Source organism: Gouania willdenowi, chromosome 9 (assembly GCF_900634775.1).
Source record: "Gouania willdenowi chromosome 9, fGouWil2.1, whole genome shotgun sequence".
Classification (NCBI taxonomy): Eukaryota; Metazoa; Chordata; class Actinopteri; order Blenniiformes; family Gobiesocidae; genus Gouania; species Gouania willdenowi.
The window spans coordinates 9,789,121-9,802,732 of record NC_041052.1 but is presented as its reverse complement, the minus strand read 5'-3'; the positions used below and the strand labels follow the sequence as shown (position 1 = coordinate 9,802,732).

The 13,612-nt window shown below is 37.7% G+C and overlaps 1 protein-coding gene across 25 annotated transcripts in view; it reads right to left on the bottom strand.

Moving 5' to 3' along the window:
* The window catches only part of kcnt1b (potassium sodium-activated channel subfamily T member 1b), a 92,335-nt gene extending 79,460 nt beyond the window's left edge, over positions 1–12,875 (bottom strand). For 6 of the 25 annotated variants that reach the window (XM_028456830.1, XM_028456832.1, XM_028456837.1 and 3 more), the window contains exons 1-3: positions 12,718–12,871; positions 1,031–1,079; positions 153–320 (exon numbers count right to left, since the gene is read on the bottom strand). In XM_028456830.1, coding sequence (XP_028312631.1) covers positions 153–320; positions 1,031–1,079; positions 12,718–12,784 — 284 coding nt within the window. In that variant the 5' untranslated portion in view covers positions 12,785–12,871. Of the gene's footprint in view, positions 1–152; positions 344–1,030; positions 1,080–11,199; positions 12,023–12,717 lie in introns of those variants that run through there. The other 19 variants (XM_028456838.1, XM_028456843.1, XM_028456848.1 and 16 more) reach the window with 10 other exon arrangements.
* Between the last annotated feature and the right edge of the window lie 737 nt (positions 12,876–13,612).

The window sequence follows — 13,612 nt, the reverse complement described above, 5'->3', positions numbered from 1 at the left end:
GGAACCTACATAAAAAAGAACTTGTTTGATACTTATTGAACCATTCGACACACAACCCCAACAACGCCAACGCAGGTGAACATGAACACTTGGAACACAATGTTCTCACAATCTCCAAAAGCAACTCTGAACGAACACCATCTATAGGCTACCTGTCATCGTTCTGAAACGTCTGGTCCCCGGGCAGCAGGTAACTGAAGCGGTACCGTGGGGGAAGAGGCGGCACTTCTGTCTCAACTTCAGCCATCTTAAGGGTGGAGCTGTCCAGGATGACACCAGAGGTACTGTGGTTGTTTTTCTGCAGGATCTCAGCTGGGGGCCTTGTAGAAGGTGAGAGGTTCAACTGGTGAAATTAAGACTAGGACTGAAGGGATTACACCCAACACGATATACACAACTGTAGCATCATATTGCACTCTCAGGACAATCAAAATAGTTGACACACACCCACCCCTTCCATTGTCCTACCCTGACTCCCTCTTCCATGTTCCCTTCCCCTTCACCAAGGTGTAACACTGCCCTCTCTTTCTATATTCTCCCTTTAATAAAGTCTTTATTTATTTATTTATTTGTTTTTTGCAGGGTTGCTGGATTCGGATTGCTTTTTTTTAAATACTAAATTTGTTTTCACTGAAGATGACAGACAACTGGAAGATGGACTAAAATTTTAATAATGGAGTCTTGGTATAAAACAAAGCAGCCAGCAGAAAGCAGGATTCAACTTCAAGAAACAATATTTTGTGAGTCAAAGCCCACTTTTCATGTGAGTGCGAGCCTGAAAATTGGATCTAAGTGACCCATTTCTACACACTTAACACATTTTTAAACAAGCACTTATCGAGTATACTTGACCCAACACCCAAACTCAACCAAATCGGGTCAAAATGTGCCACCAACTCATTAATTACAACGGGTTTTCAAGCATGCATGTGGATGTATATAGTGATGGATTAGTGTCCTGTGTGTTGATGTGCTCCCAATGTGTCATGCAGTGTTGCAAGTAGAGAAATTAAGGGCTTGTGGAAAGTACCTGTCACCATGGGAACTGGATGATCGGCGGGGTAGGCTCATGCTTGCTTCTTGTGGGGGATGGATGCGACAAAAGAGAGAAAGCGACATGAAAGAGAAGAAGACGGGGTGAGAGTTTAAACACACTTTTTAAAAGACCTGTTGGGGAATGTAATAGGATTAGCTCAATGTCTGATTCACTGCTTTGGATCGACTTCAGATTTTAGAAAGCTCAGAGACAGACTTTACACTTTAAACACTTGATGCAAGTGTGAAGTAAGATATTAATGTAGTTGCATGACTGACTGTTCTTTGATCGCAATACACATTCTGATGATACGGAAGTTAGTTTCAGGAAGATGTAATAAAACAGGACAGACTTACAGGGGAGGAAAAATGAAAGAAGTTAAGTGATGTACAGGAAAGAAAGATGTGTGGTTTTCAAATATTATATACTCTACGTTTGTGCACACAATCGCGGAACACACGGTCACATCGGGATGCATTGATATAGGTCTATGGGTCATTGCGGCGATGGACATTTCTGAGGTAAGAGCTTCGGAGCGCTCCTCCAGTGATACCCGTTCGCTGTTGTGACACGTGTCCTCGTTTCCGTGCACAGTTTACGCACGCGCATTCCCTTTGATTGACAAAGTCCGCTCCAGGAAGTCAAAGCCTATTGGCTGGGTAAACTCGGCGCTCGTATCCATTTATAAGGGTTTTATCGGAGTCTATAGGCGGGTCTTACATACACTGATGTATATGAATGACCACCTACAGTAGACCACAGTAAATGGACTAAAATGGACTTGATTTTATATAGCGCTTTATCCCCACACTGAAGCAGTCTCAAAGCGCTTTACATATCAGCGCATTCACCCATTCACTCTCACATTCACACACCAGTGGGACAGGACTGCCATGCAAGGTGCTAGTCGGCCACTGGGAGCAACTTAGGGTTCAGTGTCTTGCCCAAGGACACTTCGACACATAGTCAGGTACTGGGATCGAACCCCCAACCTCTCGATCAGAAGACGACCCACTACCACCTGAGCCACGGTCGCCAGTAAAAGACTAGTTAGGTATTTTTTCAAATAAAAAAAAATGATACATAAACAGATTTCTCAGAAACTCCGGATATCAGCTTTAAAAGATTTTGATGAAACTTTAACCAAGATAGACCTGAGGGCAGTGTTTCTCAAATTGGGGTGCGTGTACTTCTCGGGGTATCTGTTGGCACTACAGGGGTTTCTAAAAAAGAGAGAGTGGAAAATTAACAAATGAAAGTATTACAAATGTGGGGTTTAGTTAAAAATTATCATCATAATCTATCAAGGAGGCACAAAATACTTTAACATTCCACTTATTTACAAAATGAGATTCTTTATAATGTGTGTTAATACTCATTGATTCCAGTTTTCTATTTTGGTGAATTAGAAAATGACAATATCGCCAATATCGAGATATATCTATATTTTCGTAACTTGTTTTTATTCATACAATCACAGTACAAATCCCATCATAAAAGTATTTAATATTATTCATAGAGTACAGTCAAACAGTGTCATATGCAATTTTTCCATATTTCTGAGATACATATTTTATAGCTCATTTTGTATTAAAATACTCATTTTAGGAGTTGCTGCTTTCGTTACTTCTCAGAATATGAAAAGCACAGCTAGATGTATTACAGAGTGTATCCGCTAAACAAGCCACACTACAGAACTCACTCTCACGTGCTGTCCCCTTAGAGGAAGAGTCAATAGTAGTACATATTGTGCAGCTGTTTGTTAATAAATGTGCCTGTGTGGTAAGATTTGAGTTTAAAACATCAAGATTAATATTGTATATCACCATTTTGAGAAAAAATATTGAGATATGAGTTTTGGCCCATATCGCCCAGCCCTACTCTCAATGCTTGTGTGGGTTTCTCTCCGGATACTCTGGATTCCTCCCACAACCTAAAAACATGACTGTTAGGTGGATTGGAGGCTCTCAATTGCTTGTAGGAGTAAATGTGAGTGTGAGTGGCTGTCTGTCTGTGTGTGTATTTAAAAATTCCAACTTTCGCTTTAATGCCATTTACTATTCCTGCACAGCACCAGACACACACGTGCACATTTCTGTCCTATTCATCTGATCAATTTCACTGGATGACATACACATCTTAAACTGCTCTTGATGGAGATTTCCTTTTGCCCATCTTTGCCTTTTTGCATTTCAAACACGTTTTCCTTTGAATAAAACGTTTTGCTATCCTAGTGATAGAATAAAATAAAATTAAATACGGCAGCACTTTCTATAACCTTCAGCAAAGATGGCAAGGAAACATTTTATGCACTCACGAGTGATTCTATCTTGCATGATTTTTGCCAGTGTGAGCTTTTTAATACAAAATAACAAAACATATTTGGCATCAATTTAGTTTTGTTTTTTGTATTATTTTGTTTGACCAGATAGATTTTAGAAATGTTCTTTCTGCACAATGTTTTGGAAGCCATTGCACAGATTTACACAAGCAGGCTTTCAGTCAGAAAAGCCCAGTCTTATTTTAGCATGCATCATGGAAGCAGAAAACAAGCTGAGCAGTTTAAAGAATTTCATGCAAGCCCAGTTAAATTAAATGATACAAAGAGATGATCTTAAGCAGGCTAGCAAGCCCACGATAGGAAAATGTTAAGGTAATTAAAGTGATCCGGATGTAATTTCCTTTGAGCTGTAGCCTAATGGTTGGACATGAAGTGTGTAGACGTGTTGGCAAGTTAGAGCACAAATACATGAACTTTTGATGACTGGAAGAATGATTAAGTGTATAACCTTCAAAATAAACTTTGTACAAACAAGATTGCCTTAATCAAGGAACAAAGCTGTGTTTGTTAATGTATGTGTAAAATACGACAATTTACTCTCTTCAAAACACAGTGTGCGTTTTTAATCTCCTGCGTTTTTATGTACAGGAGTGCTTAATTCACACAAAATGATAACAAAAACTAACAAATATACAAAGCAACAACAAAACCCAGAAAACGACTCCAAAAACACAACAAAAATGCACAAAATGAGAAGAAAAAAAAATACTAAATGATACCAAAAACCCACAAACTACCAAATTACACAAATGACAACAAAAACACACAAAATGAGAGAGAGAAAAACATACTAAATGATATCGAAAACACACTTAACGACTACTAACATTTACAAAAATGACGACAATGTTCAAATTGGTTGGATTAATACTAATGTGAATTCTCACAATTTGGCACTCGGATCAGACAATCACATTATTATTTTCTATTAGATTAAATGACAATTAAATTGACTAATAAATTCTGCAACTCAGCAGAATGGCTGATGAGCTACTTTTTACAACCTAGTGTGATGAAGCATGTCAGCCCCCTACACTCCTCCAAAATAAGACAAAACCACAATTCTGTTAATCAAAACCCTTTTGAGCAGTTGTATAAAATTACTGTCTCTCTCTGAATTTGTGTCTTTTATACCAATGCATTTTTATTCTGATTAACCTTTTATTCTGACAGACCTTTACCATACCGTATGTGGTTTTTATGATAACTGTGTCTGTTCTAGGTTAAATCTTTAAGTATACTTGTATGTTGTGTGTGGTGCATTTGCAATTATGTTGCAAAAGTCACTTTAAAATATGGGTGGGAACCTCTGGGTACCTCATGATACGATACGCGATACAAAGCTCACAATAACGATTATCTCACGATATGACGATACTGCGATTATCGATATATTGGTCAGAAATCAATCTAAGAATAATCTATGACATAACAAGAAAAAAAAGATTAAGTGAAAAAATAAAATTTTTATTTTACATCTAATTGACAATAAATTGAAAAAGTGTCCTATGAACAGTGGCACTTTTAGTACAACATTTCGGTCAACATACCAATGTAAATGAATAAGTATCTCCAATAGTGCTTTCTGTTAACAAAAAATAGGGTTTTTCTTACCAGTGACACCAGTATAGTGCAATATTCCAGTAAATAATATATTGGTTCCTTCAACAAACAGTGACAATTTCTGTGAAGATGTACCTGCACATTTTAGTGAAAAGGAGAAAAGGTTTTGAAAAAAAAAAAAAAAAAAAATTGATACTTAGCGGGAGCACATCGATAATTGATCGTGTGGAAAAATATCGCTATATATTGCCGTATCGAGATATTGTCACACTCCTGAGCTGATATGTAAAGCGCTTTGAGACTGCTTCAGTGTGGGGATAAAGCGCTATATAAATCAAGTCCATTTACCATTCCTACTTAAAAATATTAAGAGAAATTATTAGTTAAGAAAATTTTTAAAAAAATACACACAAAAAATGTAGAAAACCTAACAACAATCTAAAATTAACTCCACAAACTGTTAGAAGTAGGTATAGAATAGATGTCACTCTCCGATGACATCATTATACAACCCACTAAAAACAGGTCCACAACCTACCAGTAGAGATTATAACTGATTCCCCTCCAAAGATTTTCTAAATATCAAGGCAGGGCAAAATAAATGACTCCTTAAAACAAGCACCTGTAAATATTGTCTAGTATCATTAATATATCTGAAACTAAATTATTTAGTTTATAAAATGTTCTCCTGTGAGCTAAATTGAATTCTACAAAAGGCCGGATTTGGCCCCCGGGCCTTGAGTTTGACTCATTTGTTATGCGGTGTGGGCAGCTTTGAGTGGGCTGTCAGCATTCAGAGACATACCCTCCTCAATTAACACTGAAAGCAAAAACTCTCAGAAGGCTCAGAAGGCTCAGAGAGTCGACAGAGAGCTAAGATATGGCAAACGGCAGCAAAGGGAAACACGACTACGTGGGACATAAAAGAACATGCTGTCCTCACGTCCTTCACTGCAGTAGTTGAGGAGTGTTCATCAAGTACTGGACATGCACATTTCAAAAGAGAATCTGGCTTTCTTCCTTTTACAAAATATAGTTAACAATATATGAGAGCAGATCTAATGGATGAGGCTTAGTGACCACAATAATAGAAAAAAAGAGCTGCTGTCTGCTAAGTGTACATCTACAACTTAATGGAGAACAGAGCTTTGCCTCAAACCAAAGAAAATTGATGGAGCGAAAGATAACACAAGCAGGAAAGGCAGAATAATTTGTCTTGTAAAATACACAGGGGACAGGGAGGTGGTTTATCATAGCCGCAATGCTAGCTGTGTAATGCTGTTGTGGGTGTGATACCATGTAGACCAGAATCTTTCTCAGTGTGAAATTTACCAGGAGTTCTTCGGGACCCTATTTGGGGTAATGAGACTCTGGTAGGGGGTTGCCAGATGCCTTCAAGAAACTAAGAATCATTTTTGAGCCCATTTGTACCCTTTTTCTGCAACTACACCAAACTTGCCATATTTGAAGTTGTTTTCATCACTTTTTCTTAACATAATTTTGCTCCTTTTAATGCATTTTTACTACAATTATCCATCAAATTCCAATGCCTCTTCTGCACATCTTTCCACTTTCAAGACATTTTCGGCACTTATAAACCCTTTCCACCACTTTTCAAACCTAATGTCACATATGTTGGCCCATTATTGTGAATTTTAATCTGTTTGCGCCATATTTTATCCTTATTTTTGCCAATTTAACCACATTCACAATTTGTTATGCCCATTATTTACCAGTTTAAACTAATTGTTCCTACTTTTTTTTCTGCCACTCTTAAGCCAATATTGCCACTTTGAATCCTTTTTACCACTTTTTATGTCTGATTATGGCTACTCTAATTTGCAACTTTTAACCAATTTGTGTGGTTTTTAAAATCCCATTTAACCACATATTTCCACCTTTTTGGTCACATTAAACCCATTTTTATTTTCGATTAAGACAGGGATTTACATCTTTAAGATGACTATACTGTATACTATGGTGCAAATAATATAAAGTTCCTGGATAACAGTGGAAATTATTCAGATAAATAAATAAATGTGTGTTGTGCCTGAATGTGTTCAATGAACAATTATTCATGTATTCGTTCATATTTTGGGCAAATGTGAACTTAACATTTGGTATTTCAGCCTGATGAACGTTGTTGTGACCAGCGCCCTGAACTTCCTTCTATTCAATAACCTGCCTAAAACACGAGGTAAACATGCTTTAATTATGTAAGGGAAAAACACCAAATCTGGCAACATCAACGACAACAGAGACGCACTGCTGGAGGCAGCAGCAGCAGCTCTACCTCAGATTCTATCTCCACCATTAATGAGGCATCTCCATCTACTAGTGAAAAATAATCAACAATAAATGATTATAAGACACAGAGGCAAGCTACAATGTCCTCATGTAAATTATTTTCAATATCCGCAAGTGGTGAAATAACCCAAAGTTGAGGTTGACTTAAAAATAAAAATTAAGTTGCATAAAGAAAAATGTTTTATATCACAAGAAAGAGTAAGCTATGCACTATAAATTAACAGATCACGATTTTTTCATGAAGTTATGGGCCAGTGGAAATAGTAAATCGAGGTATAATTTCATTTTTTAAATCGACTGTCATCCAAGAACCAATGCATATATCTGACTTATCTTTAGCAGTTTGAACAGCCTATGTACATACTGTAGCTCAAAGCTGATCAAATTACAGGGAGCTGAGACATTTGCAAAGTCATTTACTTTGAATATGCAAAAAACATTAAGGCTGCAACGATTAGTCGACAATCAATCACGTCGACTACAAAAATTTGTAGATACAGATTTTATAGCGTTGACGCATCAATTAATCTTGTAAACAAAGAATAAAAACTGGTGCGTGGCCACTTCCTGGTGCAGGTCCTCACATAAACTGCGGGGGGCAGTAGCACTCCCATCTGACAGTTTAAATGCTGGAAATTGGAAAATACAAGCCCAGCGTCCACTCATCCGATCAAACTAAACTGTTTTGAGACCGAAGTGCGTGGGATGTCCTGAAAATTTGTTGAAATGATAAGAAAGGACCCTAAAAAGAAAGTCAGTGATCACTGATGATCCAGGAGGGAAAATGTTATGTTTTTGTATAAACTTTGCCTGCCAAGTTTCAAGACGCAACTCCGCAAATCAACTACGTCAACAAGAAACTTTAAAATAGCAGCCATTCAGTCCACAGTGGCGGCAGCAGCTTTCACCCCTACGGTATATTCTTAAAAACTGGAGGAAAGACTTCCACTCGAATGGTCTTTTTAATGAGAAGTCATTAAAACAAAAACAGGAGAAGAGTCCTAAAGGTGCAATTATTTTCCAAACCTGGAAACAATTCACATCAAATTCCATTTCAGTCCAAACCAGTGCTTTAGTTCAATGTGGGAAACGCCAGGATTCAAAAAAGAAAAGCTCACAGCAACATATTTAAAAAAAATAAAAGAACTATGAACTACCCCATTTTTTTTTAACTCAATTAAACTGCGGTTTGTGAATAAAATTAACTTTACCAACACTGCCACTACCTACTAAAGTGAAGAATGTTTGTGTCCCTGTGACTGGTTCTCTTGTATGTGTTAACTCTGTGATGGACTGGTGACCTGTTCAGGATATATGCTAATATGCACCCTGAGTCAGCAGGAAAAGAATCGTCCACCAGGATAAGTGGATGAATCAATAGGTACAGTTCAAAGATAAAAATAGATCTAAGATCAATTCAACGTTTACCTTCTTCATGAAAATTACAAACAAACAAGGTTTGACTATTCTTAAGCATTGTTAGCTTATAAAAGTAAAACCCAGCTGATGATTCAGGCCAATCAACGATTAATCAACATCAGCCAATAACCCAGCCAAGCTCAGGCTCTAATATGTACGGTAACTGTTCTATTAACTTTCTGTATTATTACAAGCTGCCATTTTTGAGCAGCAATTACTAGAAAATTACTGTGAGAAGAGCACTAGTTCATTGTTCACAGTTACATCTAGCCTTTTTTGATTTATCCATGTTTACTGTTTGAGATTTGATCGACTATATTATTTTTTAAAAACATTTACACACGCACGCCATACCCGGCAGGTAACATCGTAGCGTTACTAGCCATTTTGGCCAGTGAAGAACGAAACAAATACCGATGCGTTTGTTTGAATCGGCAGGCTGTAGAAACGATGCGACAAGTCATTTTTGCCATATTGGGCAGTTTTTGGCCAAGAAATTTGAGGGTTTTTGCGCGTGTTTAGACTTTAAAATGTAATGTATATCTGGCAACACTGCTAGTGGTACTAATCCTACAATACCCATGAACACTATGTCGTGACGTGTCATACAACAATTGGCGTTAGCATGATTGTTATGGTTTGGTATCAGAGAAAACAACCGGAATGGCAGTTAAGTTGTAAAATTAGTTAGAAAAAAAACAAACGTGGAGATATTTATCAGGTGTTGAAAAACCTGAAATGCAAAAAAGGAAGGCTGCTGCAATCCGCGTATCATTCATTCATTCGTTTTTCATTGTGTAACAAAAACATGAAAAACGAAAACGAATTACCGATTTGCCAAAGTATGTGACTCGGAAGTGTACTCTCATCCGACGCTAACGGCAGTTCGGCATGACAAGATCGCTGCGTCCAACTGTGCGTCCGAAACGTGTCCTTTTCGCTTTAGCTGGTGTTGGGCATAGAATCTCCTCACGGACAATTGGGAGGATTTAGAGACTCCTAAGTGTTGCAGAGCTAAAGATATCTCGGAATGTGTAACGCTTCACTTCCGGATCACGTACTTTGGCAAATCGGTAATGGAGAAAACGAATAAAGGTGTTCGTTTTCCGTTTTTCGTTTTCTGTACCGAAGCAAAAGAGCTCGAATTTGAAAAACAAGGTCGTTTTCCATTTTTGTTTTGGAAACAAATAGCAATTAATGAGTGTTTCTTTCGTTTTTCATGTTTTTGTTACATAATGAAAAACGAATGAACGAATGATAGATGGATTTGCTGCCAACACAGGGGGAAATGAAGGTGAAAGAGGATCTGAAAAGAAGAAGAAATTGAGGAGTTTTATTACTAAATGGATGTCGGGTTGTGAGTGGCTGGTATTCGACCATTTGTTCACCTTTAAAATGTGCACTGTACAGTTTGTGGGGAGTGGGATTTATTTATATTTGAAAAGCATGCATGTTAGTAAAACACTTTTCCTCTACACCATGTAATTCTTCTTAGTACTGATTCAAACAGTGTTCCAGCAGGGATCCAGTTTTCATCTGAGTTTGTTTAAGTTTAAGTTTGTTTATTAAGTTACGAGAATATACTTTATATAAAAGATTTACTTCTCTGACACACCCAAAATCGCACCTTTTAGACATTGTTACAACATTGTTTTTAAATTAAATGTTTACCGCATATTTTTACCATGTTACTGTATTTCTGCAATCAACTAAAATAAAAACTATTCAAAGAAACATGAACATTTAAATCTATTCTGTGGCACTCAATGTAGTGTATTTTTGCTGGAAAAAACATTGGCTGGTGGAAAATCTGTTTGGCGGGTAATTTTAATCTACTAGCCATGCTGGCTGGTGATCTATATAGTTAATTTAAAGCCCTCTGTGTACACTACCAGTCAAACACCACACTTTTTCCAGTTTTTTACTGAAAATTATTCAGTTTGTGTCATTGCACTCTGAAATGGTCTGAAATTGTACCATATTAAGCTATTCATTGGACTTGCGTGACTTAAATTGCAATAAATAACTGGAAAAAATAGGGTGTTCTAAAACTTTTGACCGGTCATGTATTTACGGAAATACAATTTGCCTTTTGTTATCCAATAGTGGTTTTACAGTCACAGTTACATTGGCAGTGCTCAGAAAAATAAAGTTTATTTTCTTAATTCAGTGGTATTTCGCTTCTTTGTCTTGAATCATGTTTGAGTTATTACATGAATTTCAGTTCATACATACAGTAAATCTCCCATGTATATCAATGTCCTTATTTCATATACTGGCCGATATATCGGATATCAGCAGATACACGTTGGCTTTTTAAAACCCCTAATATTAGTCAGTCTGGCTTCACTTGTAACCCAACCTGAACCTCACTGTTAATTCTGATAATGGATACAATTAAAAGTGATGCGGTTAAAGATTATTTAAGTTTTATTGACATTGTCTAATATCTAACTTCATAAATGGCCAACAAACAATCATGAAAAGTAGATCTCAGCAGCATCAAAGATCAAGCAGAAGGCTGTGCACTTACAGGGATGTTGCAGAGCACCTGTAGTTGTGGGAGGTCAGGCTTCCCTGAAGGTTGAACGCATTGGTTTCCTGGGCTTTTCCTGACCCAGGTCCCATCATGGCAACCCAAGGTTTGCCTTGTGTAACCTCCACGCGCTGTTCACGCAGCAGCACCTGAGCCACGCACGGTGTTTTCGCTCAAACAATCCACAGGAGAGCTCTGTCATCATGAACAGTGACGGTGAGACACTTTCTAAAGTCCTGCTGTAGCTCCTCCGCTGTGTTTTACTGACTGACCTGTGCTCGTCTACCTGCGGGAGTAAAAACGAGTCCCGGTCCTCAGCTGTGATTGGTTGACACCTTCTTTCAAAAGCCGCAAGGATTAACGACACACCTGACCGCTAATTAGCATGTCAATGCGCCACTCCGGACCCTCCCCGTCCCCAACCCACAGCGATGCACCACCGTTGCCTAGCAACAACTTTGTTTGGCACTGTTGGAGGAACTAAGTCGCTCGGCGGAGGTAGAACTCTTGTTGTTATCGCTGCATGTCGACGCTAAACTTGGATTTTCCACTTGCCTTCTTAATATAAGTGTCCAGTAATTTCCAGTGACGGTCCTTGGCGTTGCTCACACCTTGTTCTACCGCTACTGCAGCCACGAGCTAATCCTTCCGCGTCCTTAATGACCGTATGCGACATTAACAAGGGCATCTGCACGCCGCCCTGGAGTCCATGCTTTTTTCCTGTCAGCATCAGCATCTTAACCCTCCTCCCCAGGATGGAGGAAGACTGTGCTCTCAACCTGAAAGCATCTATTCTCTACAACGCCATCTACCGGCTATCACGAACTAATCCTCCTGCAGGACTGGACTCATGTAAATAAATAGACAATATTTTTATAATCTTTTTTATATCTATATATATTTTTATATCTGTGGGATCACATATTTATCTTGGATTATTGTAATATTTAGCTAGTAAATGATTAAACTGTTCAAATTATCTCAGTAAATCTTGCTCTTAATAACCAATCTTAAAGTAAAGTTTCCCTTTACATGTCTATTCTACATTTTGCACTACTATCCTATGTTTGTGTTTGTTTTTGTTCTTTTTATTCTGCATTGCTGCAAATGTGAATTTCCCCTCAGGTGATCAATAACGGTTCTATTCTATTCATCTTTTTTATTTTAATCATTTATTTTAGCGTCAAATGATGACAAAAAGTCAATGGTGCAACTTTTTCAATACTTGTGAGTGTAGTAGTAACAGTACCAGCCTGGAATCATCCATCCTATCACCACAGAGGGGTTTAAATTCTCCCCACAAACATGAAATAAACACATTAAATTCATTTAGACCAAAGTAATCCTTGCTAGTTTAATGTAATTACTTTATTTCTAAAGGTATTTTATGTGCATTTTCATCACTGAAAATCCACAATTCCTGCACAGATGCAGTAACTTCTATTCATGAATGATCTTCGCAGGCTACATAGCTACACACTACAGTGATGTGTTTTATTAAAAGTTGAAACATACCTGTAACAGCTCCATCTTCTGTTCTTTGCCTCACAGCTGTCCCCCTCAAATTAAAATAAATGTTCATCCTGTGTGCAGAGGGGAGAGGAGTGGGAGACGCAGACAGCTCATGTGGATCCCTGTGTCTCTGTATGTGTTGTGCTCGCGCTCAGCCTCTCCACATTCAGCCCATTACTCTCCAGAGGAGGGGGAAAATGCTCAGAGCGTCATCGTTTCAAAGCCCACACAGCCACTTGCCTGGTTTTTTTTTCTGTTTTTTTTATTCTGTGCCAGCAGTCAGATATCACTCACTCACTCCCTTATCAAACTGAAGAATCTGGGTTCCCACAGATTTCAGCTAAACCGTTCAGATGTTTATATTTGTGGGGATTCCCTCAGGGGCTAATAAATGTTTTTTTTTTTCCCTACATGCTGGTGTATCTACACAGACTTTTAGGGAATGTTTGTGCAATTTAAATAATAAATATTATTTTTTTAGTTTTAAGGTAATAGCTTAAGGCTGATAACTGAATGTGACAATAAATACATTATATAAAACTGATTCAAATGCTTTACAAGTGAATGATATCTGGTTACGTTTAAGTAACAATTCTTCCTCGCTTGGATCTTTCACCTTCAGTTTATTCAATATCACACAAAAAACATGAATACTCTTTACATTAGAGAAACTATTATCACAGCGGGGCCACAAAAATGTGATCATATGTGATCCGAGGGCAACATTATCAACATTCAAGTCAGCATTTTAATAAGACCAATGAAGCATTAATACAGGAAAGATGAAATATTTTGGAATATTTTGTCATTTTAGGTTTCTGTTGTCATTTTGTATATATTTTTCTTTCCTATTGTGAGTTCTTGTTGTCATGTTTTTATGTTTCTGGAGTTCATTAGT